This window comes from Indicator indicator, chromosome 24 (genome assembly GCF_027791375.1).
Source record: "Indicator indicator isolate 239-I01 chromosome 24, UM_Iind_1.1, whole genome shotgun sequence".
NCBI lineage: Eukaryota > Metazoa > Chordata > Aves > Piciformes > Indicatoridae > Indicator > Indicator indicator.
Genome location: NC_072033.1, coordinates 1,755,087 through 1,780,940, shown reverse-complemented (window position 1 = coordinate 1,780,940; position 25,854 = coordinate 1,755,087). Strand labels below are relative to the sequence as shown.

The following is a 25,854-nucleotide window of genomic DNA, read 5'->3' as shown; positions in this document are numbered from 1 at the left end:
TGGTTTCCAGAGGAGTGAACAAGGTCCCTACACCTAACCATTCCCCTCAGTGGCTTCCCAGCCATTTACAACACACTAGAAGACTACCAAAAAGAGTCTCTCTTGCCTCACACCTCCTGGAGTTGGTATGGAAGCAGCACAGAAGGGTCTTTGTTCTGACCAAACCCAGTGGAGTAAATTAAGCCAGAAAAAGCCTCCAGCTCTCATCTCCAAGCAGGAGGTGAAGTTTCTTTTCATAGGAAGGAGACCAGCCAAGCTGTACTCTCCCCTTCTGCCTCCAGTTTCCCAGTGTGCACTTGAGCCAGGGCACTTTTGTGGACAGAAGCCTGACACTGGCAGCCTCCTAACAGGAGTCATCTAACTTGAGCAGGGCATGGCAGAAAGCATCTCCTCTTCCCCATCTTGCTGCTTAGTCTGTTCAAAGAGGTTGTCAGCCACTTCAGACAAGACTAGACAGTTTCATTTAGCAATCTTCTGTGCTGCTCCCCTTATTGTGACATCAGGAGCCCACAAACGTTGCATAAGAACCTTTTCATTAGCCAAGAAACCAATTCTAATTCCAAGAGTCAGAGTGATCCTCTTCACTAATAAAGCCCTGAAGCTCCCTTGGTAAGGGGAAGGGGTCTGCAGCACTGAGAGGAGCATGGCAAAGGACTTGTTCTCAGAAGCCCAGCACACACACAAGGGCTTTGGAAGGTTGCATCCCTGAACTTTGGTCTTTGGGTAGTGCCATCTGCTCAGTATCTGTAGTGGTCTGGCTTGAAGGGCCCATCTCTTGGCAAGCCTAGGTATTTGGCTTGCTTGTCACTCAGCTTGGTCAGCTTCACACACAGCTTGTCCAGATGAGCAGCAGCCACAGCTTCATCCAGCTGGAAAACAAAACATTGAAACAAGAGGATTAGAACAGTCCTTTTAGCGCAGGAAGGCAGGTGTCCCACCCTACAGCAGAAGGGTTGGAACTAGATTCTCTTTGAAGTCCCTTCCAACTCAAGCCATTCTATGACTGGACTGTGATAAGCTCTGTGCCAACATGACTGAGACTCTTCCCAACCACAGTAAAATCAATTCCTAGTTTCACTCCAGCTTCAACTCTGTCCCACTAGGCTCTGCTGCTGGATAAGCACGTGAAAGCTTGCTGACAATGCAGACACTCAGAAGGAACAAGCTGGTTGGGAGAAGCACCCTGGCTAGCCTGAGGCAGCATAGGGCTTCCCAGCACGTCAGGGGAAAGCCTTAAGTGAGGCCAAAAAGTGACTGGATGTTCCTACCACAGGACAGACAAGTGCAGGTTCAGCACAACAGGTTAGCCACAATACTCAGCATGCCCAGAGCCAAGCATGCATGGAGAGCCAGAAGCTCCTTGCAACAACATTCAGCAGGAAAATCAACTCAAGCACAAAGCAACCAAACCTACAGGGCCACATCTGGAGTTGGCTTCCTCAGAAAGATGCAGGCTTCTAACTCACCTTCTTTGGCAGGAAATGGACTCCAACAGCATATTTGTCACTGTGTGTCCACAGCTCGATCTGTGCCAGCACCTGGTTGGTGAAGGAGTTGCTCATGACAAAGCTGGGGTGGCCCATGGCACAGCCCAAGTTGACCAGGCGCCCCTCGGCCAGCAGGATGACGTGCCGGCCGTTCCGCAGCGTGTAGCGATCCACCTGGAGGGCAACACAGAGCCAGCTCAGGGAGGGAGAGATCTCAGACCACAGAACCACTGAGGCTGCAAGAGACCTCTGACATCCAGCCCAGCCTATGACCTAACACCACCACCTCGACCAGACCATGGCACTAAGTGCCACATCCAAGCTTTCCATCAACACCTCCAGGGATGGTGACTCCACCACCTCCCTGGGCAGCACATTCCAGTGTCTGATTCCCCTTCCCTCAGGAAGTGCTTCCTAACACCCAGCCTAAACCTCCCCTGGCACAGCTTCAGGCCCTGCCCTCTTCTCTTGTCACAAGTTGCCTGGGAGCAGAGCCTGACCCCTACCTGACTACAACTCCCCTTCAGGTAGCTGTAGAGAGTGATAAGATCCCCCTGAGTCTCCTTTTCTCCAGGCTGAACACCTCCAGCTCCTTCAGCCTCTCCTCACCAGACTTTCCCTCCAGTCCCTTCCCCAGTCTGGTCACTCTCCTCCGGACCTGCTCCAGCACCTCAAGATCCTTCCTGCAGTGAGGGACCCAGAGCTGCACACAGTGCTTGAGGAGAGGCCTCACCAGTGCCCAGCACAGGGCAGAATTCCATCCCTGCTCCTGCTGGCCACACCATTCCTGATACCAGCCAAGATGCCCTTGGCCTCTGTGCCCGCTGGGCACACTGCTGGCTCCTGTTCAGCTGCTGTCACCCAGCACTGCCAGGTCCCTCTCTGCCAGGCTGCTCTCCAGCCACTCAACCCCCAGTCTGTAGCCCTGCATGGGGTCATTGTGGCCACAGTGCAGGACCCTGCCCTTGGCCTTGTTGAACCTCCTACCACTGGCCTCAGCCCATTGACCCAGCCTGGCCAGGTCTCTCTGAAGCGTCTTCCTACATCAATCACGCAGAGCTTTGTGAGCTTCCCTCCTGTATCTACAACTGAGCAGTGGACTTTCGACACAGCACCTCTGATTACACCTGAGACCTCCTTCCCTCAGCTCCCAGCAAGAACTCACAAAGCCTGCAGCAATTTTGGGCTTCACACAACTGCAGAACATGAGGCGCTGGAAAGAACCTCCAAAGCTCATCCAGGCCAACCCCCTTGGCCTGAGCAAGAGCACCTAGAGCAGGTCACACAGGAACACATCCAGGCAGGTCTTGAATATCTCCAGAGAGGGAGACTCCACAACCCCCCTGGGCAGCCTGTCCCAGGGCTCTGTCACCCTCACAGGGAAAAGATTTTTCCTTCTATTTCCATGGAACTTCCTATAGCTCAGCCTCCATCACTGCCCCTTGTGCTGGCATTGGGCATCACCCAGCAGAGCCTGGCTCCAGCCTCTGGGCACTCCCCCTGCACATCTTTATCCCCAGCAATGAGGTCACCCTCAGGCCCTCAGCTTCCCCAGGCTCTCCTTATACAGAAGATGTTCCACTCCATCTTTGTGGCTCTGCACTGGACTCTCTCTAGTAGCTCCCTGTCCCTCTTGAACTGAGTGGCCCAGAACTGGACACAATATTCCAGATGTGGCCTCAGCAGGGCAGAGTAGAGGGCGAGGAGAACCTCTCTGACCTACTAATCACAGCCCTTCTAATCCACCCCAGGATGCCTTCGGCCTTCTTGGCCACCAGAGCACATTGCTGGCTCGTGGTCAACTTCCCATCCACCAGGACCCCCAGGTCCCTTTCTCCTTCACTGCTCTCCAACAGGTCAGTCCCCAACCTCTACTGTTCCATGAGGTTGTTCTTTCCCAGGTGCAAGACTACACAATGTTCGCCTTCAGCTATGATTCATATTTCAGCAGCTATCATCCAGTTGTTCTGCCTTTTCCACAGGCATGTTGAGGCAGATGGCTGTGGTGGGGAGCACTCTGCTAGCAGGCAAATGCAGTTCATACAGCCCTAACTGTAACAGCTGTTGTGGAGAGAGAAGAGGAGAGGGAACACCTCTGCCTGCAGCAGTCCAGAGCCTTTGCATCTCACACAAGCATTGAGATTCCTCAGCCTGTTCAAAATGCTCCCCTGTAGCTCTTCCCACTTCTAAGGCTTTACAGTACAAACTCCTCCTCTTTCACCCTCAGGGGGCCCAAAAAGTGGCCCTTCACTCAGGTTTCAAAGCTCTGCTGGAAACAACAGGAATCTGCACACAGAATGAAGTCTCATGTGGGCTACAGAGCCAAGTCTTCAGCCTGGGAACAGGTTGCCCAGAGAGGTGGTGGAAGCCTCATCCCTGGAGGTTTTTAAGGCCAGGCTGGATCTGGCTGTAAGCAACCTGATCTGGTGTGAGGTTCCCCACGGCACGGGAGTTGGAACTGGATGAGCCTTGAGTTCCCTTTCAACCCTGACAATTCTGTGATCCCTTCCAACCTAATGCATTCTATGATTCCTCTCCTTGATACAAGATACAGAAAAAAAAGCTGCCAGGTCTTAGGTTGAGATTTGAGGATTTAGAGAGCTTGTACTTGGTATTATAAAACACAGGATCTCTCTCAGAAGATTGGCATCAAGAAAACATTTCAAGTGCAAGATCTCACACCTTTAACACAACCGATCTCCCCTTGAGGTGCCCAAAAGGCTGAGAAGGCCACAGAAATGTCCCTTTTGATGAATCTGAGCAACAAAACTAAGAAGCCAGCAACAGCCTAAGTGGCAAACTGGTAATTTCCTTCCCAGATTCCAGTGTCAGAGCAATTCTATCACTTATTGTAATGACTCAGCACTGCACTGTGGTCTCATCACACGCAGATGAACTCCCATGCAGAGGGTGAGGATACCTCCTGAGAGCTTGTTTCTAGTTACTGCATGTCCTGAAGAGTTAAGCAACTGCAGTGAATTTCTAGCCAAGGACTTTTGTTTCAAGTGTGGAATTTGGGGTTCTAACATCACATTTTGCCTCCCAGCCTCAGCTCTCCCCTCTTTTAAATCAAGTAAGTTTTTAGGATGTGTGTTAGCCCACTCCTGCTCAACTGCTCCCCCACCACAGTGATCAGGCAGAGAAACACAGAATCATTAAGGCTGGAAAAGGCCATCAAGCCCAGCTACCATGACCACTAAACCATATGCTGAAGCACCACACCTACAGCTTCTTGAACACCTCCCTGGATGGGGACTCCACCATCTCCCTGGGCAGCCTGTTCCAATGCCTGGGCCACTCTTTCAATAAAGAAATTCTTCCTAATGTGAAATCTACTCCTCCCCTGACACAGCTTAAGCTCATTTCCTCCCACCCCATCCCATAGCTATTGCTAAACCTCATCCCATTGGCCTCTAACCTGTCCATAGCTCTCTGCAGAGCCTTCCTACCCCTCAAGCAGATCAACACTCCCACCCCAGTTTGTATCATCTGCATCCTTAGAGGGTGCAGCTGATCCCCTCACCCAGATCACTGATAAATGAAGATTAAGGAAGCTTTTACAGAGCAGAACTTGTTCACATAGCACCTGCTCAGCACCTCCTTCACCTTGTCATGCAGGTCTGAAATCTTTAGAGGCAAGAAATCTCCACAGACACAAACTGGAGCACAAGGGAATGCCACAAGCACAGTGTAGCTACACACAGCATTAAACAACAGCTGGAGAGAACAGTGCTTCAGACTCACTGCTACAAGAGTCAGGGACCACCTGTTCTTGGGCTTGGCAGCATATCTACAGGCCACCATCACTTCAGCAAAGCTTGAAACATGTGGAATGGCCATGTAAGATCAGATTTCCCTCTAGACATGTCCCATCTCCAGTGGCAGCCACTAGATGGTAAGGAGTAGCATAAGAGAAGCCCAAGGGTACAGTGCTGTTTCCCCTCTGCAAACCCTCTCAGCATCAAGCTGAGACAGAGGTGGTCCCCTCAGGGCTGGCAGAAACACCTCTTACAAACTTGAGCTAATGACTTGTAAGCAAACCCACCTGTGGCACCCACACCATGCTGGGCAGCTGTGTCAGCTGCTCACAGAGCAGGAGCTGTGATCTCTCCTGCTCTGGCAGGGGGGCTGGAATAGATGATCCCCAGAGGACCTCTCCAATCCCTAACATCCTGTGATGATCTCTGCACCACACACAACATCCTGCCTGCACCAGCAGCAGTTTATGCAACACACCAGAAAGGTTCACGGCAGGAGGTAGGTCTTTGGCTTTAAACCACATGAATGACCTCAACCCCATGTTCCATCCTTTTGAGAAGGTAATCATCTGGTTTTAACCAGAAACATGTTACAGTTTTCATACCTTGGACTAGACTGCATCTTACTGCACATGAGACACACAATGAATAAATAGAGATGGATAAAAAATATGAATGAAGGAAAAGCTCCTTCCACACAGAGTAAACAAAGAAAAAGGGACTACCACCTCTGCCAATAGTGACAATTTTTTCATGGACTTTAAGTGCCAGACTGAATGGCCACATGCCAGGAGCTTGTGTGGTGCCATACTGACATCCAGTTTAGCCTTACTAAGCAGTCCCACTTTTAGTTTTAAACCCTGAGCTTCCAGAAAGCAAGCAGCTAGCTCCAGCCTCCTCTAGGACAAAAGTTGTTGAGTGAAGCCAGCTCCACACTAAGGTCATGGGCAAGAGCAGACTTGCTAGTGAGTACCTGAGGGTTTAACTTCACACCTGGTTGAGCCTATGGAGTGTGTCCCAACAACAGTATATTGGAAAGACACAGCTTCTTACTAAGAGTTTGATGTGGGTACTCAGTAGGCCACAGGAGGGTTATGAAAATTGCAAGGGCAGATTGAGATCTAAGATGTGTTCTGGGGTGTGGCACTCTCAAAGTAGAAAACCTGTCCCAGAAGCCTGCTCTCAGCAAGAACACTCCCTCTTTGAAAGGTAGCTACAAGTGCCAAGCCAAGCCAGACCAGGCTTCACAGTATCACAGTACATTAGAGGTCAGAAGGGACCTCCAGAGATCAAGTCCAACCCCCCTGCCAATGCAGGATCACCCAGGGTAGTCCCCACAGGAATGCATCCAGGTGGATTTGGAAAGTCTCCAGACAAGGAGACTCCACAACCCCCCTGGGCAGCCTGCTCCAGGGCTCTGTCACCCTCACACCAAAGAAGTTTCTCCTCCTATTGAGCTGAAATCTTCTCTGTTCAAGTTTGTCTCCCTTGTTCCTTGGCTTATCACTGTGCACCACCCAAAAGAGCCTGGCCCCCTCCCCTTGACACCCACCCCTCAGCTATTGAGACACATTGATCAGATCCCTCTCAGCCTTCTCTTCTCCACACTAAACAGCCCCAGGGCTCTCAGGCTCTCTTCACAGGGGAGATGCTCAAGTCCCCAAATCATCCTCCTGGCTCTCCCTTGGACTCTCTCCAGCAGGTCTCTGTCTCTCTTGACCTGGGGAGCCCCAAACTGGACACAGGATTGCAGCTGTGGTCTCAGCAGGGCAGAGCAGAGAGGGAGGAGAACCTCCCTAGCCCTGCTGGACACACTTTTCTTGATGCTTGGCTTACTTTATGTGGTATTTTCCCTCAATCTGGCCTGCAGAAAAAACTGGTGTTACAAAACACTTCATTTAGCTTCTCTGCTTCAGAACCCAGCTGAAAAGCTGAAGTTTTTAGATCTCTATTTTCTTGTGCAGCTACAGCTACAGCCACAGCTTGAAGTGAACAAAGTGGGAAGGTGAGGTGAGCAAGGATAAATCATCTCACCTTGTCTGCCCACATCAGACTTCTGGTCTACACAGGCCTCTAGAATGAAGCCAGTAAGTCTGGAAGAGAAGTCTGAGTTTGGCAGAGCTCCAGAGAGGCTTTCCTGAGGCTTGAATCTCCACATCAAAAAAGCTGTGCAGACAGATGAGGATTTTTTTTCAAACCTCAACAGAATGTTTAAAACATCCCTTGGAGTTTCACTCTAACCCTGGCACCCAAGAATGTTCTGGTGCAGAGCAGTACATGAGCAAGCAGCTTCCCAAGAACAACTTCAAATCAGCCACCAGACAGCCTCTGGGCTCTGTTCCTAAGTTTTCCAGTTTTATGTGGTGCCTAATGGCCTGTTCTGTATTCAGCATCTACCTTCTTTCATGCAACTGAGCTGTGACATTGTTTTCAGCTGAGGGCTCTCAAAGCAAGCACACTTCCACACCTCCTCACCACATCCCTAGCACCAATGCAGACGTCCTCTAAGGAAGGAACTTGATGCAATTCATTCTCTAATCACCACTAAGGGGTAGACTCCTGTTTGTCAAGGAAGTAGGAACACATGGAGGAAAATGCATCCATACCAGGTGCCTCTCACCTGAGACCATGCTGCACATCTGGGTACTGCCTGGAACCAATTGCTTCAATACCAAGACAAGAATACAACGTGCAGCTCGTTCCAGTTTAATCAGGGAACAGCAGAATCTCCCTTCTGACCAGCCTAGAGCAGCACTGGCTTCCAAAAAAAGCCAGAAACAGAATACCTGAAGAGAATTTTCCCCCACCTCTGGAAACAGACACTGAACAGCTTTGCTTCTTCCCAGCAGGAGAGCTTGTGCAAGGGCTGTCTCACCTGAGGTTTAACGTTCACTGCCTCTACTGCATTTTCATTCAGCCACTTTGCATCAACTTCAACATCAAAATGGCCAATGTTACACACTATGGCATCATCCTTCATCTGCTCAAAGTGCCTGCAAAAGAAAAAAGTTACATCAAAAGTTAACACACATTTCTTCAGCACAAGGTGCTTTGGTCCTTAGCTCTGCTCTAGGAGAAAACAAGCCTGGGCTCACTGACTGCATTTCACTCTCACAAGATGTGTGGGTCTGACAATCTTCCAGGCATGAGGCTACCGCAAAAAGCTCTCAAGCTTGGGGGAAAGGACACTGAACACTTCCCAAGAATCTAAGGGGTTCACAGGATGTTAGGTGTTGGAAGGGACCTCTGGAGATCTTCCAGTCCAACCCCCTGCCAGAGCAGGAGCACAGAATCCAGCACAGGTCACACAGGAACACATCCAGACAGGGCTGCAAAGGCTCCACAGAAGGAGACTCCACAACCTCTCTGGGCAGCCTGCTCCAGGGCTCTGGCACCCTCACAGTGCAGAAGTTCCTCCTCACGTTGAGCTGGAACCTCCTATGCTGAAGTTTCAATCCATTGCCCCTTGTCAGGTCCCAGGGCACAACTGAGCAGAGCCTGTCCCTGTCCCTGTCCCTTCCTTCCTGACCCCCAGCCCTCAGCTATTGATAGACATTGATCAGATCCCTCTCAGCCTTCTCCTCTCCAGACTGAACACCCCCAGGGCTCTCAGCCTTTCCTCATATTTTCCCAGTATGGAAAGTAAAAATATTTTCATTTGCCACATTTTAAGTACCTCCAGTTGTACTTTCTTACACAGAAGAAAGTCTTCTTCATGACTTTAAAGTTTCCAGCAGTTTGACATCTCTAGAGACCAACAGCCTTGCCTCCTCCCACTTACTCTGATCTTTCACTACAACATCAACTCTTCCAGGGAGGATAATTGTCTAAGGCCAGGCTGGATGGGGCCTTGTGCAACCTGGGCTAGTGGGAGGTGTCCCTGCCCACAGCAGGGAGGTTGGAACTAGGTGGTCTTTAAGGTCATTTCCAACCCAAACCATTCTATGGTAATGGCAAAGACAGGAATGAGTTTGTGTAGAGTGGAGGGGCTCTAAGCTGAGATTTAAGAAGCAGCAACAAAACCTGCAGGGTAGTTTGAGAACAGGCTAGTGTCAAGCCTGCTGTGTGTACTCAGATGGAATCACTTTCAGCCTTTACTTTTGACCTTTATTTGCCTTCTCTTCTTCACCTTTATCTGTCCTAGCACAGAATTTATCCCTGATGCTCTCACTCTCCAGCAGTCAGTCTATCCTCCTTCACCTTTTCTTTCTCCAGCATTAGATGGACAGGAGCAACTGCAAGAGGACAACATCCAAACTGAAAGGCCAAAACCTTAATTTGTCATTAAAATGATGCTAAATTCTGAGGTCCAGAAATGAGATACTGTGTGACCGTCACTGTGTCATGTCCAGGACACTGTGTGAGGTCCAGGACACTGTCACCATACTGCTGACTATTCTTTTTTCTTTAATCATAACTTTAATCATGTACTTTCTGTCACTAAAGCAAGTAGCCAGACCATACCTGCCCTGAACAATGTCAGTGCAGCCAGTGGTGGTAACAAAGATATTGCCTTCCTTGCAGGCCTCCTCCATGGTTGTAACTTCATAACCTGAAAAGAGAAAAAAAAGTGTTGCTCTACTCAACCACCAGCACTTCCTAAAAACTGGGATGCAATAGCAGAAGCAGAAAAGTACAGAGAGAGAATGGAGAAGCCTGTGCCAACCCAGGGAGGATGGGGCCAATTTTTTTTCAGTGGTGCCCAGTGACAGGACAAGGGCTGACAGTCACAAATTTGAACATAGGAAGTTCCATCCAAACATGAGGAGGAAATTCTGTCATTTAAGGCTAGTGAAGCACTGGAACAGGCTGTCCACAGAGGTGGTAGAGTCTCCATCTTTGGAGTCGTTTCAAACCTGCCTGGATTCACTCTTGTGCACCCTGCTCTTGATGAACCTGCTCTGGGGCAGGGAAGTTGAACTTGATCCCCAGAAGCCCCTTCCAACTCCTGCCATTCTGTGATTCTGTAGTGTGCATCCTTGCCTTAGTAAATATGCACATAGATGAGGGACAGATATTTCTGTGCTGCTTCCAATCTGCAGATTTATGCAGGCCCTTCTGTCCAGAGCTATAGTACCTAGCACAGCACTCAGACTGGATTCCAGGGGGTCAAGTTTGCCAGGGAAAATGCACCCACCATGCCTGCAGGTTCCAGACAGGTATGAACAGAAATGGGATAAACTGGTATTAAGAAACAGTTACATGAGGCACCCACAGAAGAGAAGGAAGACAGCTTGCAGAGCATGCTGTGAGCACAGCTGGAAAGGCAGAGCATGGCATTGCCCTCCAAAAGCAAGGTAAAGCCTAGTTTACTGTGGGGATATCCCAGTGAGGTCTTAACCCACACTGGATATTAAGAGTTCCACAACTTGAAGATAATGAACTTATCCCAAGTTAGGCATACAGCATTATGCCATGGAGGCCTCACCGGTATTCTTAACTCTGAAGACATCTTCATGGCCTATACTGATAAGCTCCTTCTCTAACAGTAAGGAAAGAATTCCTGCAGCTAAGTTAGAGTCATTGCTGCCTCAGCAGGCTCAGGGCTGAAACTCACCTGGCCAGCTCTCAAAATGAATCACAGAATGCACTGGGTTGGAAGAGACCCTCAAAGGCCATCTTGTCCAACCCCCCTGCAGTCAACAGGGACGCCTCCAACTAAAGCAGGCTGCCCAGGGCCACATCAAGGCTGATCTTGAGTGCTTCCAGGGACAGGGCCTCAGCCACACCCCTGGGCAGCCTCTTCCAGTATTTCACTCAGAGCAAAGAACTGCTTCCTCATGTCCAACCTAAACCTCCCCTGCTCCAGTTTCAAACCACTGCCCCTCATCCTATCACTCTAAGCCCTTCTAAGCATTCCCTCCCCCAGCCTTCCTGTAGCTCCCCTCCAGATACTGAAACACAGATCTAAGGTCTCCCTGGAGCCTCCCCTTCTCCAGGCTGAACAGCCCCAGTCATGGATTGTTCTACACTGGCAGGCAGAGACCCCATCAGAGGTGTGAATTTCTGCAGTTCTCACCTTCCATGGCTGCCTGCAGGGCGTTGATAGGGTCAATTTCAGTGATGATGACTCTGGCTCCAAAGCTCCTCAGGGCCTGAGCACAGCCTTTGCCCACATCCCCATAACCTGCCACCACAGCCACCTTGCCAGCAATCATCACATCTGTAGCACGCTTGATGCCATCGATCAGGGACTCTCTGCAGCCATACAGGTTGTCAAACTTGCTCTGAGGAAGGAAAAGGAAGAAAGTTCCAGAACAGATCAAAGTCACTCCAGTCAAAATTCCTTACAGAAAGAAAATGTTTCTTCTGTACCAGTGCTACAGGGCAGGAGACTGCCAGCCAGCCAAACACTGTACCCACAGTGAGGGATGGGAAAACGATCACCTGGCTTTGATGTTTATCCACCTTCAATCTGTAGAGTTACACCAGATACAGGCTTCAGCACATCCCTAGTAAAAAGCAGGGCCAGGGAGGGGATTCTCCCCCTCTGCTCCACTCTGCTGAGACCACACCTGGAGCATTGTGTCCAGTTCTGGAGCCTCTATTACAGGAAGGATCTGGAGGTGCTGGAAGCTGTCCAGAGAAGGGCCACGAGGATGAGCAGAGGGCTGGAGCTGCTCTGCTCTGGAGACAGAGTTGGGGTTCTTCAGTTTGGAGAAGGCTCTGAGGAGACCTTCCTGTGGCCTTCCAGTATCTGAAGAAAGCTGGGGAGGGACTTTTGAGGGTGTCAGGGAGTGATAGGAGTGGGGGGAATGGAGCAAAACTAGAAGGGGAGATTCAGATTGGATATTAGGAGGAAGTGCTTCCCTGTGAGGGTGGTGAGAACCTGGCAGAGGTTGCCCAAGGAGGTGGTAGAAGCCTCATCCCTGGAGGTTTTGTAGGCCAGGCTGATGTGGCTGTGAGCAACCTGCTGTGGTGTGAGGTGTCCCTGCCCATGGCAGGAGGTTGGAACCAGATGATCCTTGAGGTCCCTTTCCAACCCTGACAATTCCATGATTGTATGATAAATATGCTGCGTCTGCTGACTATGGCTTGGACACAGAATCACAGAATTAACCAGGTTGGAAAAGATCTTTGAGGTGATCAAGACCAACCTATCACCCAACACCATCTAATCAACTCAACCATGGCACTGAGTGCCATATCCAGTCTTTTTTTAAACACTTTCAGGGACAGTGACTCCACCACCTCCCCAGGCAGCCCATTCCAATGGCCAATCTCTTTCTGGGAAGAATTTCTTCCTTCAAATCTTGTTAAAGGTAACCTGAATTTATCAGGTTAATGTTGGGGGGAATTTTCAATCCACCACATCAGGTCAAAGCACAAGTTTTGCATAGAGGTAGGTCCGAGTTCCTTAGCCAGGTGCTCACCAGTTCTCTGCTGCTGTTTATCAGCCAATCAACAGAACCAAGAGCCACAGGTAGGCAAAACAGCAGCAGAATGCCTGGTCAGTTGGTTAACACATTCTTACCTTTGCAGGACCCATGCACCCTGCAGAAACAGCAAGCTGCCCATAGCAACCATGGGAAACTGGTTCCTGCAGCCCAGGAAGATCAAAATGACATCTTCTCCCAAGCACAGTTAAACCAACACTGCCAGACCTCACCATTGCTTAGATGTGGAAGCAGCAGGTAGTCTTTCACAACCAAGAACCTTTAGATTTCAGCACACAATCCCAGAATCAATCAGGTTGGAAGAGATTAGAATCACAGAATGGTCCAGGCTAGAGGGGACCTTCAAAGCTCATCCAGTCCAACCCCTCTGCACTCAGGAGGGACATCCTCACCTGGATCAGGTTGCCCACAGCCCTGTCCAGCCTCACCTTGAAAATCTCCAGGGATGGGGCCTCAGCCACCTCCCTGGGCAACCTGTTCCAGTGCTCCACCACCCTCCTGGTGCAGAACTTGCTCCTCACATCCAATGCAAAGCTGCTCTGCTCTAGTTTGAAGCCATTGCCCCTGGTCCTGTCCCTGCAGGCCTTTGCAAACAGTCTCTCTCCATCCTTCTTGTAGCCCCTTCAGGTACTGACAGGGGGCTACTAGGTCTCCCTGGAGCCTTCTCTTCTCCATGCTGAACACCCCCAGCTCCCTCAGCCTGCCCTCACAGCAGAGGTGCTCCAACCCTCTGAGCATTTTCATAGCCTCCTTTGGACCCTCTCCATCAGGTCCATTTCCTTCCTATATTGAGGGCTTCAGACCTGCACACAGTACTCCAGATGAGGTCTCACCAGAGCAGAGCAATGTGGCAGAATCATCACTCTAAGTTCTCCCTGGAGCCTTCTGTTCTCAAGGATGAACAGCCTCAGCTCTCCCAGCTTGTCCTTGTAGGAGAGGTGTTTCAGCCCTCAGATCATCTTTGTGGCCTCCTCTGGATCCACTCCAGCAGGTCCATGTCTCTCTTGTGTTGGGGCCCCAGAGTTGGACACAGCACTGGCAGTGAGGTCTCACCAGAGCAGAGGGGCAGAATCACCCCTCTCAGCCTGCTGGCCACACTTCTTTTGCTGCAGCCCAGGATGCAACCTTTCTAGCAAGTACCTGCCACCTACCCCTGGAATTTAAGCTACTCAGAGTGAGGGCATGCCCCTTGGCACAGGAACTGAGTGCACCTCAGGAGCCACGATTTCCAAAGGTGTTTTCACACTATCAGAAGGCAGAAGAATGGATGTCCTTACACAAAAAAACCCTTGCTGTTCTGAAAGCACAACATATGCAATGGCTTCATCCATCCTGGGCCCGTTTCAAGGATATTGTGGATAACTGAACAGTCCCAGGTCAAGAGAAAGAACAACTTGCATGAGAATGCCAACGTCCCAACCCCAAACTGGTCAGGCAGTAGAATGTAGCAGAAGGGCTCCACTTGCATTACCTTGGTGACAGAGTCATTGACATTGATAGCTGGCACTTTCAGAGTCCCATTGGCCTTCATCTTGTACAGGTTGTGAACTCCAGTGGTTGTTTCTTCTGAAATACCTCTAATTCCTGTGGAGAGAGGAAAAGGAGTCACCTTAGCTGGTGAATCATCCTTAGCTGCTGCAAACCAACACACCAAGCTTCTAGGAGAATCTTCCAGAGGCCAAAATTAAACAAACCCTTTGCAGGAAGCAGGGATGAGATGAAAACCCTCACTTGGGTCCTCAAAGCAGAAGTTTGGAACTTGAAACTAGCTTCTTCCCCTATAAAACAATTAAAAGAGGATGCTTCTGTGGCCAAGAGGGCCGATGGCATCCTGGGGTGCATCAAGATAAGCATCTAGCAGGCCTATGGAGGTTCTCCTCCCCTTCTACTCTGCCAACCTGGAATATTGTGTCAAAGTCTGGGCTCCCCAGTTCCAGAGGGACAAGGATGTGCTGGAAAGAGTACAGCAGAGAGCTACAAGGATGACTGAGGGACTGGAACATCTCTCCTATGAAAAAAGGCTGAGAGACCTGGGCCTGTTTAGCCTGGCAAAGAGAAGGCTGAGAGGGGATCTTACTAATGTCTACAAATATCTGAGGGGTGGGTGTCAAGATGAAGGGGCCAGGCTCCTTTCAGTGGGTGCACAGTAGCAGGACAAGGAACAATGAGTATAAGCTGGAACCCAGGAAATTCCACTTCAACATGAGGAGAAACTTCTTTACTGTGAGGGTGCTGGAGCCCTGGAGCAGGCTGCCCAGAGAGGTTGGGGAGTCTCCTTCTCTGGAGGCTTTCAAAACCCACCCAGATGCACCCCTGTGTGGCCTGCCCTAGGTGATCCTGCTTTGGTAGGGGGTTGGACTTGATCTCTAGAGGTCCTTTCCAACCCCTGCCACTCTGTGATTCAGTGACCTGTGATAAAATATTCTTTAGAAAAATGGAAGGGAGCAGCTTTAGATTAGGAGAGACCTCACTCTAACCTAATCTAACCTTCAGTTTTGGGCCCCTCACTACAAGGGCATTGAGGGGCTGGAGTGTCTCTAGAGAAGAACAAAACTGGAGAAGGGTCTCCCCAGGGCTGGTGAGGAGCAGCTGAGGGGCCTGGGGTTGTTTAGTCTGGAGAAGAGGAGGCTGAGGGGAGACCTCATTGCTCTCTACAGCTTCCTGAAAGGAAGTTGGAGTGAGGCTGGTATTGGTCTCTTCTCCCTAGGCTCAGGTGAGAAAATGGCCTGAAATTGTGCCAGGGGAAGTTTAGGTTGGAGATGAAGAAAAACCTTTGCTGCAAGAGTGGTCAGGAATTGGAACAGGCTGCCCAGGGAGGTGGAGTCCCCATCCCTGGAGGTGTTCCAGAAACATGTGGCCATGGCACTTGGGTACTTGTTTTAATGGCCATGGTGGTGGTGGGTTTAAGGTTGGACTGGATGATCTCAGAGGACTTTTCCAAGCAAAACAATCCTATGATTCTCTTTGTCATTAGCCCTGAAAACTTGCCCAGCCCTTGCAGCAGCACATACAATGGGCACTGGCAGAGCTACAGAAGACCTGTCATACTTGCCAGACAGATCTGCTGCTGCTGCAGGTCATGTCAAATCCCCTTCAGATAAATCTTTACACAAACATGCACTAGCAGCACCACACTGATCTGTTTTCACTTTTACTAACTGAAGATAATGAGTCAGAGCAAGAGTCTCAGCCCTGACTATCAGCAGCTTCACTGACAAACTGGATGACTGAATGCCTTGTAGTTGATCTAAGGCAGCAAACAGCTCCCTTACCAAGAAGGGCTACAGGATGTCATGACTTCATCTAGAGGTGCATTAAAAGGATGTGGAAGAAAAAGCATAACATTAAAATAGTAATTGCAAGCAGATATTGCCCAGAAAGGTTGTGGTTGCCCCTTCCCTGGAGGTGTTCAAGGCTGGGTTGGATGGGGCCTTGAGCAGCCTGGTCTACTGGAGGGTGTCCCTGTCCATGGCAGGGGCTTGGAACCAGGTGATCTCTACAGTCTCTTCCAACCTAAACCATTCTGTGATTCCATGAAATGTTAGGCAGCTGTAAAATTCAGTCCCTTCCCTGGAAGCTTTTGCAAGTCAGCAGTACCAGTGGTCACTCCCAGGCAATGGGCACTGTGAAAGATGACCAGGGCAGGCCACTTGTATACCACACAGGACAGAGGTGGCAGCAGATCCCACAGGTAAGAGATTCTGGCTTTGGACTACAAACAATTTTCATAGCTTGTTTGCACACATGCCTGCCCCTCTTCCCCCACCCCTTTTACACAAGCAGGGAATTCCCACAGGAGCAGACTGCCTAAACAGCCTCCCAAGTAGAACTGTGTCTGACAAAACAAAACATGCAAGTCACCTTTCAAGAGCTGTGGGTATTTGGTATGAACTAGGTTGGTAAGATCTCCACCATCATCCAAAATCATGTTGAGGGGCTGCCCATCCTTGAAGTACAGGGTCTGCTCAATGCACCACAAATACTCCTCATCTGTCTCCCCTTTCCAGGCAAACACTACACAGGAGCAGACAGACATAATTAGTTTTACTCAGCATGTGGCAAAGCAGCCAAAGGCAGATTTCATCAGCAGCTCTCAGTAGCAGAGCTGACACAGGTGAATTCCTGTGCCTGCAGGACAGGGAGGACACTTGCACAGGGCAAAAAAAATAAAGATCAAAATGAGAAGTGAAATCAACTTTACCTTCTGTTCCAGGCTACAAACCTGGTTAAAATTTGAGACTTCACTACTCTCATTTTGCAATGTTAAGAGGAAGAAAGGGTTAAAATCTGAGACTTCACTGCTTTCATTTTCCAATGTTAAGAGGGAGAAAAGCAAAGGTAGCTAAAGCAGACTTCACAACACCCACTTACTCCCCTAACATACCCTACAGCTCCAGCAATCAGCCACTGGATATATTGATACAAACCAATGCAAACACAATCACAGCTTTTCCTGGCACAGCAGAAAAGGACTAAACTGCAGCATGAGCTAAGCACCAGATGACAAACTCTTCAGCAAGTCCGAGTTTAAATTCTAGTCTCCAACCCAGCACTAAAACCTAACCTGCCAGGCCCTGTCTGCCCTTATTAGGACATATTTCTCTACCATTTCATCTGCCATCAGCAGCAACATGCTGCAACCACTGCCATCTACCCAGGAGGATTTCTGCCTTTCCAGGCTTCATCCTACACTTGAGCCTCAGCTGCACTCAGCCATTCAAACAAACATCTCTGCTGCATACAGCACTGGCTGGGTGAAAGGGCCCAAAGAGTGGTGGTCAATGGAGTTAAATCCAGCCAGCAGCTGGTCACAAGTGGTGTTCCTCAGGGCTCAGTGCTGAAACCACTTCTGTTTAACATCTTTATTGATGACCTTGATAAGGACACAGAGTGTGGCAGCAGTGAGTTCACAGATGGCACCAGGTTAGGTGGAGAGATCTGCACCAGGGTAAAGAGGCTCTACAGAGGCACTTGGATAGATTGGATCCATGGCCAACATTAACAGGAGGAGCTTCAACCAGGCCAAGTGCCAGGTCCTGCACTTGGGGCACAACAACCCCAAGCAATGCTCCAGGCTTGGGGCACTGTGGCTGGAAACTGCCTGGCACAAAGGGACCTGAGGGTACTGATGGACAAGCAGCTGAAGAGGAGCCAGCAGTGCCCAGGTGGCCAAGAAAGCCAAAGGCATCCTGGCTGGGATCAGCAATGCTGTGCCCAGCAGGAGCAGGGAGGGGATTGTCCCCTGGGACTCAGCTCTGGGGAGGCCACACCTTGAGTGTTGTGTCCAGTTTGGGCACAACCTCAATCCAAGAGAGATGTGGAGGTGCTGGAGCCAGGGCAGAGGAGGGCAAGGAAGCTGTGAAGGGCCTGGAGAAGAAATGTGATGAAGAGTGACTGAAGGAGCTGGGGATGGTTAGTGTGAAACAGAGGAGGCTGAGGGGAGACCTCCTTGCTGTCTACAACTCCCTGAAAGGACATTGTGGAGAGGTTGGTGCTGGTCTCTTCTCCCAGGTAATTAGTGCTAGAACAAGTGGGAATGGCTTCAAGCTACTACTGGGGAGGTTTAGACTGGACAGGTAGAAGAATTTTTTCACAGAAGGAGTGGTCAGGCAGTGTGTGTGGTGTGGAATCACCAACCCTGGATGTGTTTAGACATGGTTTGGATGTGGTGCTTGGTGCTATGGTTTAGGGGTGACCCTTGTAGAGTAGAGTCAATGGTTGGACTTGGTGATCCTGAATGCCTTTTCCAACCTGAACGTTGCTGTGATTAGGCACAAGGCTCACATACCCCAACATGTGGCTAAATTATGACCTTTTCAATGTTTGCACAGAAAACTAACCTTGGCCCACCAGGAGGCAATGATGCAATTGCCCTTGCTGAAGAAATGTTCATTACTATCTCATTGTATCAAAAAAAAAAAATCAGCATTCCTCCAAGATCTTGTAAACACAGGAAGTGTAACATTAACAAAAAGAGCAAGTTCCACAAAAGGAGCATGCCAAGAGCAGAGGTCAAACACTTCACCTGCAAACTGCTCCTCAGCTGAGTTTTGGGTGTTGAGAGCAGCAAGGAAGGTAATATCCTACTATCAGATCTAGAGTCCCACACCAGGTCTTTGACATCACATGCCAGGGACAAGGAGGCAGAAATGCCTGCAGCCAGTAACACCAAAGGAGCTGATGAAGTGACCACTGTCTTCTGTTACCTTAGAATGGACCACAACTGGGAAAAGGCTTTTGGCAATAGCCAATTATAACATAAATTAATGACATCCCAAAGGTGTCAGAAATCAGATTTGGCTTCTGCCAACATGCAGGCTTAGGCCACAGTTCCCAGCCCAGAGCCCTGAGGACTGTGTGTCCTTAAGCTGAGTATGACAGCAGACAGCTTAATGTATTCATAGTGAGCCATGAGGAATTGCTCTGTATTGGAAGGTGACAATAACAAACCAGCAGCAACCTGATAAATCTCCCCAGGAATATTAAGCAGCACCACTGCTCTAGCTCTAGCCTAAAAACAGCTTGAGTATTGACCCTGTCAATCTAACAGAGCACAGAGGAGCTGACATTCCTTCTCTGACCCCTATTTAGTACCAGGCTTGCTGAAAAGCACCAAACATCTCCACACTCCTACACACCAATCAATTTAATTACTCAGCCAATTTAATCTTCTCAGTGCCCAGGCACAAAGCTGGTAACATCCAGGCAGGCTCTTTCACAGCCTCACATCAGCCATTGTCAGGAGTGCTGATGCAATGCAGCTTGAACCAAATGTCCTCTTTTGTAACAATCACTGCTTTTGCCAGGCTATTTCTACCCTGAAGCTGGTTCAGAAGAGCTTGGTTTGTACACAGTTTGCTTTAGCTAGAGCAGGCAGCACCCCCTAACAACTCAGCACCAAAGCAGAACATGGAAAACTTACCAGGGATGCCAGCTTTTGCAATAGCAGCTGCAGCGTGGTCCTGGGTAGAGAAAATGTTGCAGCTTGACCATTGTACCTGGAAAACAACCCAAGCTTTTGTTTGCTGAACAAAGTTCTGGGAGATCAGGCACTCTCTTTCAGACACAGGAGTTAAAAAGGCAGCAAGAGCAAAAAAGCCTTTTAGTGCAGATTCTTGCTTTTCCCAGCAGCTCTTGCAAAGTTGAGGTGAGACCCAAGTATGTGACTAAGCCAGGAAAAATGAGGTCACCTTGGGAGAGAACACAATGGAGCTTCAGGTGTACCACATCTTCTGCCATCTCCTCACTCACAAGAGCTTCTGCCAGCCAGGACAGTGCACACATTCACCTACAGCTCTCCATGAAGTACACAGCAGGCTGAGTTTAGAAAGTTTTGGTCGATAAAGTTCAGATGTTTCAGCACAGCCACGCAGCAAGTGTCCATGGAGGGATACAGATGTGCAGCAACACACCTGCTGCACTCAGGAGAGTCAGAAATGCAGCTGAAACACTACACTGGATCAAGAGGCATTCTCCAAGTTTATGCTCACCCAACTCTCATTCTGTGCTCCAGTCATGTAAGCTCCTCCAGCTGAGCATAGTGGGTTTCACACAGATTTCATAACTAGGCTCAAGCACCTAAAAAAGCAACAGCAAGCTGCTGAGTTGCACTGAGAAGTATCTGCAGACCAGTTGTAGCTCCCCAAGCAGGCACAGAAACCATAGAACCATGGAATGGCTTAGGTTGGAAGGGCCCTCAGAGATCATCCACTCCTGCCCCCCTGCCATGGGAAGGGATGCCTCTCAATTAGACTTGGTTGCCCAATCTGGCCTTAAATATCTCCAGGGAGAGGGCATCCACAACCTCCCTGGGCAACCTATTCCAGAGTCTCACCATCTTTATGCTGAAGAACTTCTTCCTAAGCTCCAGTCTAACCTTCTCTCAGCTTCAAACCATTCCCCCTTGTCCTGCCACTGGACACCCTCATGAAAAGTCCCTCTGCAGAGGGACCACATCCACAGATTCCAGAGCCACACAGGAGTTCTCTGCTCCGCACAGCGCTGACTGGCAGGAGTTTGCATCCTTTCTGGTAACAGACCTTGAGGAGAGGGCAGTAAGGCACAATCCCTCAGCCAATTTTCAGACACTCAGCCCATTTCATCAAGAACTGACACCTCAAATCAAGGGCTGCAGGGGGAAGCACCTCACCTGAGCCGAAAAAGCCAGGAAAATACATCTGGAAGAAGCACAGGAAAACCAAATTGATGACCTTCAGCATTGCACCTCCTCACCTGGGTTTTTCTAAAGCTCCCTTCATATCAGGGCAGAGGACATCAGGAGGTATCATGGAACTGGAAGTGTACAGAATACCCACACACATTGTATATGCTTGGTACAAGTCATAGCTCACTTCACAGATGCAGATTCACAGACTCCATAAGGTTGGAAAGGACCTTCAAAGGTCATCTTGTCCAACCTCCCTGCAGTCAGCAGGGACATCTCCAACTACATCAGGCTGCCCAGGTCTCCAAGGACAGGGCTTCCACCACAGGGGTTCCTGGGCAACCTCTCCCAGTATTTTACAACTCGTTGTGAAGAGCTTCCTCATAATGTCCAACCTAAATCTACCCTGCTCCAGTTTCAAACCATTGCCCCTCGTCCTGTCACTACAAGCCTTTGTCAAATGTCCCTCCCCAGTGCTCCTGTAGGTCCCCTGCAGGCACTGGAAGGCTGTTCTAAGGCCTCCCTGGAGCCTTCTCTTCTTCAACTCTGCATCTTCCAATCTGTGACATCAGTTTGTGACTCCAGAATATCTGGCATACCTGATAGGCTGGAGTCCAATATTTACATCACTGGTTATGGACAGGATGTGTTTCTGTAAGAATTTTAGGGTGTACACTCTGGGTATTTATAGTGACTCTGCCAAGATGGCATAAAAAAAGGGACACCAAGATTACTATGCTGCAGTGAGCCACATCCTCATGAGGTAGGGTATAGTTCCACCAGGTTTACTCCTCTCTTCCAGGCAAAGCTCTGGCAGAAAAGATGAACCAGAGCTAAATCCAAACTCAAGTCAAAGTCTAAACTAACATGCAGGAATCAGGACAAGGAAGGAGCTAACATGACAGCACACACCTTAAGGATACAACCATAACTTATGCTTAGAGGAACCAATCTCTGCAGTTACCTCCCTGAATAACTTGGATTAATCCCACACAACACTGATTTGGGATTTTCCTTATGCTAAAGTTTAAATAAGCACACAGCCATGCTGGGATACAGCAACCAAGAGGAGCAGCAAGGAGCTTCCCAAATTGCAGTGGCTACTGATTTTAAATCCTGGAGGGAGAATAACAGCAGGAATACAGCCAGGACTGTACCTCCACAAAGCTCTCCATCAGCACTGCATGGTTTGCAACAGTGGAACAGCTCTGAACAGGCTGAAGAACACTTGCATGACTGCATGCACCCTGCCCAGGCTGACCTGCCAGGCTGTCTAGACCCATCCTCTCTACTTCCTAAGGAAATGCCTTAGCTGCTGCAGAGAGCTCACCCTTCTGCCAGTGCCTCTCATCAGCATGACACTCCAGTTTTTTTAACCATTCCCAGGTAGGGATCAGCAGGTCACGAGGGAATTCTGCTCCTCTGCTCTGGTGAGACCTCACCTGCAGTACTGCTATGGGGCTCTGAACACAAGGACATGGCCCTGCTGGAGCAGGTCCAGAGGAGGGCCATGAAGATGCCCAGAGCACCTCTCCTATGAAGACAGACTGAAAGAATTGGGACTGTTCAGCCTGGAGAAGAGAAGGCTCTGGGGAGACTTCAGAGCTTCGTTTCAGTATCTGAAGGGGAACTATGGGAAGGCTGAGGAGGAACTGTTCAGAAGGGCTTGTAGCAATAGGATGAGGGGCAATGGTTTGAAACTGGAGCAGGGGAGATCGAGGTTGGACATGAGGAGGAAGTTCTGCACAATGAGGGTGGAGAGACAACCGGTTGGCCGGGGATGTGGTTGAGGCTCCATCCCTGGAGACATTCAGCATCAGACTTGATGTGGCCTCATCTAGTTGGAGGTATTCCTGTTGACTGCAGGGGTGTTGGACAAGATGACCTTTGAGGGTCCCTTCCAACCCAATGTGATCTGTGAATCTGTAAATCCCATACAGGGTGGCCCTGGACAACCTGAGCTCAGGAAGCTAAACTTTAAGAAGGAATTTCAGATCACATATGTACTTAGCATAATCCATCCTCAAGTTCCAGCCAGCTCCCTGCTCAGCACACAAGCTATGTGGATACTTGGCCCTCCCCATGCCCTGTGCAGTGAGTACTCAGCCATGCTGTTTGGACTTCACTCAGTAAGCAAGGCAGAGGGCACAGTGCAGTAAACGGCTTACAGGTATCTCAGTCTTGAATATGGACCAGACTAACTGGTCCACAGTCACACAATAAATCAGGGGAGTTCCCAGCCCCCAAATCACCCTGTGTCCCTGTTGTTCTCCTGCTCAGCTCGAGGGCCAGCATGAGCTTTCAGAAAGCTTCATTAGTTTTTGCTGACTTCACCAGGGCACACTGTGGTTCATAATACAGACTAATCTGTGCTGGAGGCACTCACCAGAGCTGCACAGCACACCCCAGCACAGCACAACAGTGTGGGAGCACCTTCCAGCACTGCTGCCCAGAGTGCTGTACACACAGCTGACAGAGCTGCTGAAGCCAGCAACCCAGCCCAAAACAGGCACTCTAACCCAAACCATTCTATGCAGCTTGCCCAGAGAGAAGACAAATCTCACACCCCAGAGGTGTATGCAGTATGCTTTTTACTTAAGGAGAGAAGATCTAATTCATCCACCTGGAAACTGCAGCATAGTTTCTTCCAAAAAATACAGCCAAGGGCCAGGATCCCCTAAGGCAGCTCCACAGCAGAATGAGAAGCTCAGAGACACTTTACCTCAGCTCCCAGCACGATCAGGGTCTCTATGAGAACTGCTGTCTGCACTGTCATGTGAAGGCACCCAGCGATACGTGCCCCTTTCAGAGGCTTTGATGCAGCATACATCTCCCTCATCTTCATCAGCCCTGGCATCTCATTCTCTGCAATCTCAATGGCCTTGCGACCCCAGTCTGCAAGGCTGATGTCAGCTGCAAGAGAAAGAGGACAGGTGTCAGAGTTGAAATAGCAGAGACTTTAGTGTCTGTTCACATACTAGACGACAGGCATTGGCTGCAACAGCTGAAGACCCTGGAACAGCTGGGAGACAGAGTTAGGGGGAAAATGGACTCTATCCCGGTTACTCTTCTTTCTTTACTACAGCACACAGGCTTTCAAACAACTTTAAACCAAACCTAACAGCCCTTCTGAAAACAAGTGTGCTCCTGTGTGAGCATATTAATCAGCTGTGTCCTATCATGCACACATCTGGGGTCTGCTACCTGAGTCAGCCCCAGCCTAAAACTCTCCCCCCTTACAAATCCTGCCCAAGGATCTGACACTTCCTATAAAGTTTTACTTCCAGAGTATTAAGACTTCTGATGAAGGGGGGGTTGCCTGTCTGGCAAGAACTTCCCCACATGAAAAGGATGCTCCCACACTTAGCATGCTCCCTGCCAGGTGCACCAGGAGCTGAACCCAGCCCAGCTCCTCCTGACAGCTAAGCTGCAGGGCTCCTACCCCTTTGGATCCACAAAGGTATTTTTGGCACCAGAACTACCTCAGGAACAAGTCTACTTCTGCCTTTGTGATAAGGCTCTGTAGAAAGTCTGCAAAACATGAACAAAAGAGACTTCCAACAGGCCAGCTCACAGCAGAAAAATACTGCACTCACCATGGATGCTGAGTCCAGCCTTGAAAAGGCAAGACTCAAGCAGCTAATGTCTAGATGCACCACTTGACAACATCAGCCAACACCAAGTGCCCCTCTCACTCAGTTTGCTCTTTCAGCAACTTACCATTTCTCTTAAGATCACACTTTCCTTTCACCTACCTAGTGAACTCAGGCACAGGAAGACCTCAGACTCACCCCACTACATTTAATACAGACAAGCTAATTGCTTCTTCCTCTAGAATGAAACCTTGGGGCCACTGGAGCTATTGCCTACATGTTAGCTAACTGCTGCACAGCCTTCACCTCAGCAGGAGTGATGCAAATGCCCCAGGCAGCGGAAGAATGATGTAAACTACATCAAGAGGGGCTTGTATTCTACCTCTCTTAAGACCTTGGTACTTTTACCAAAGCTATTTAATATACATAGATAGATATAGAGGCTGTGGTACTTCAGGTTCATAACCTCCATGTTGAATTATTTATGAATCTAAGCCTTCTAGACTAAATTTCTTCTCCTTTAACAAAAAGCATACAGCCCTTGATAAAAATCTGGGGGAGGGGGAAGGATTGTAGTTTAAGGTCTATAAAGTCTTTAGGGAAACGTTTAACCGAGGTGCCCCTAAGCTTTCCCATTCGGAGCGAAAGCCCGCCCGCAGCCAAGGGCTCCGGCTGCGCACGCAGCGCGGCAGGCGGGCTGGGGGCGAGGCGGCCGAGCTTAGCCGCACCATGGGCTCTGGGGCAGCAGAGCAGCAAAACCACGAGTGGAAACCCCACTGGTGCCGCGCTGCGGAACGAGGCAGCAGCTGTAGAGGGCCGGAGCAGCCCCTCTAGAAGCCGCCTTCCTCCTCGCCGGGTCTAGCAGCAGCACGCCGCAAACGCAGCCCGGCCCAGAGCGCAGAGCGGGTTTCAGGCTGGGATTCTCTGCCTGCCGTGCCGCACTCCCTGCTCCGCATGGGCCACAGGCTCCCTTCACCCCGCGGCCGCAGAGCCCCGGCCGCGGCCCAGCCCCGCACCCCGCCGCGGCAGGCCCAGCCGGGCCCGGCGCACTGCGACAGCCGCGGGGTAGCCGCCAGAGCCCCGCGGAGCAAGCAGAGCCCGGGACGCACACTCACCCACTTTGTAAGGCAGCCTGTCCGACATGCTGGCGGGCGGAGGAGCCGGCGGAGAAGAAGGCGGGAGCGGCCCCGGGCGTGCTTTAAGTAGAGGAGGCGCCAGGGCCTGTGTGGGGCGGAGCCGCGGCTGGACCACGCCGGGTTGTGCCCGCCCGGTTGTGCGCATCGTGCCGTGCCGTGCCGTGCCGTGCGTGCTTTGACCGTTCGGGAGGTACCTGTCGGCTTGTGCGCGTCGGGGCCGCGCTGGGCCGTGCCCGTTCGGGAGGTACCCGCCGGGTTGCGTGCGCCAAGGCCGGGTAAGTGCGGCTGCCCCCGGGCCCGTGGGGCCGGCCTGGTCTCT

The 25,854-nt window shown here is 50.2% G+C and overlaps 1 protein-coding gene across 1 annotated transcript; it reads right to left on the bottom strand.

The window, feature by feature from the left end:
• Positions 1-462: 462 nt before the first annotated feature.
• AHCY (adenosylhomocysteinase) lies at positions 463-25,542 on the bottom strand. Its single transcript, XM_054392119.1, has 10 exons — positions 25,515-25,542; positions 23,529-23,719; positions 19,565-19,640; positions 16,504-16,656; positions 14,114-14,226; positions 11,265-11,472; positions 9,710-9,797; positions 8,121-8,238; positions 1,467-1,661; positions 463-869 (listed from the first exon to the last, which is right to left on the bottom strand). The coding sequence occupies exons 1-10, from the start codon at positions 25,540-25,542 to the stop codon at positions 738-740; spliced, it is 1,302 nt and encodes a 433-aa protein (XP_054248094.1). The 3' UTR covers positions 463-737.
• Between the last annotated feature and the right edge of the window lie 312 nt (positions 25,543-25,854).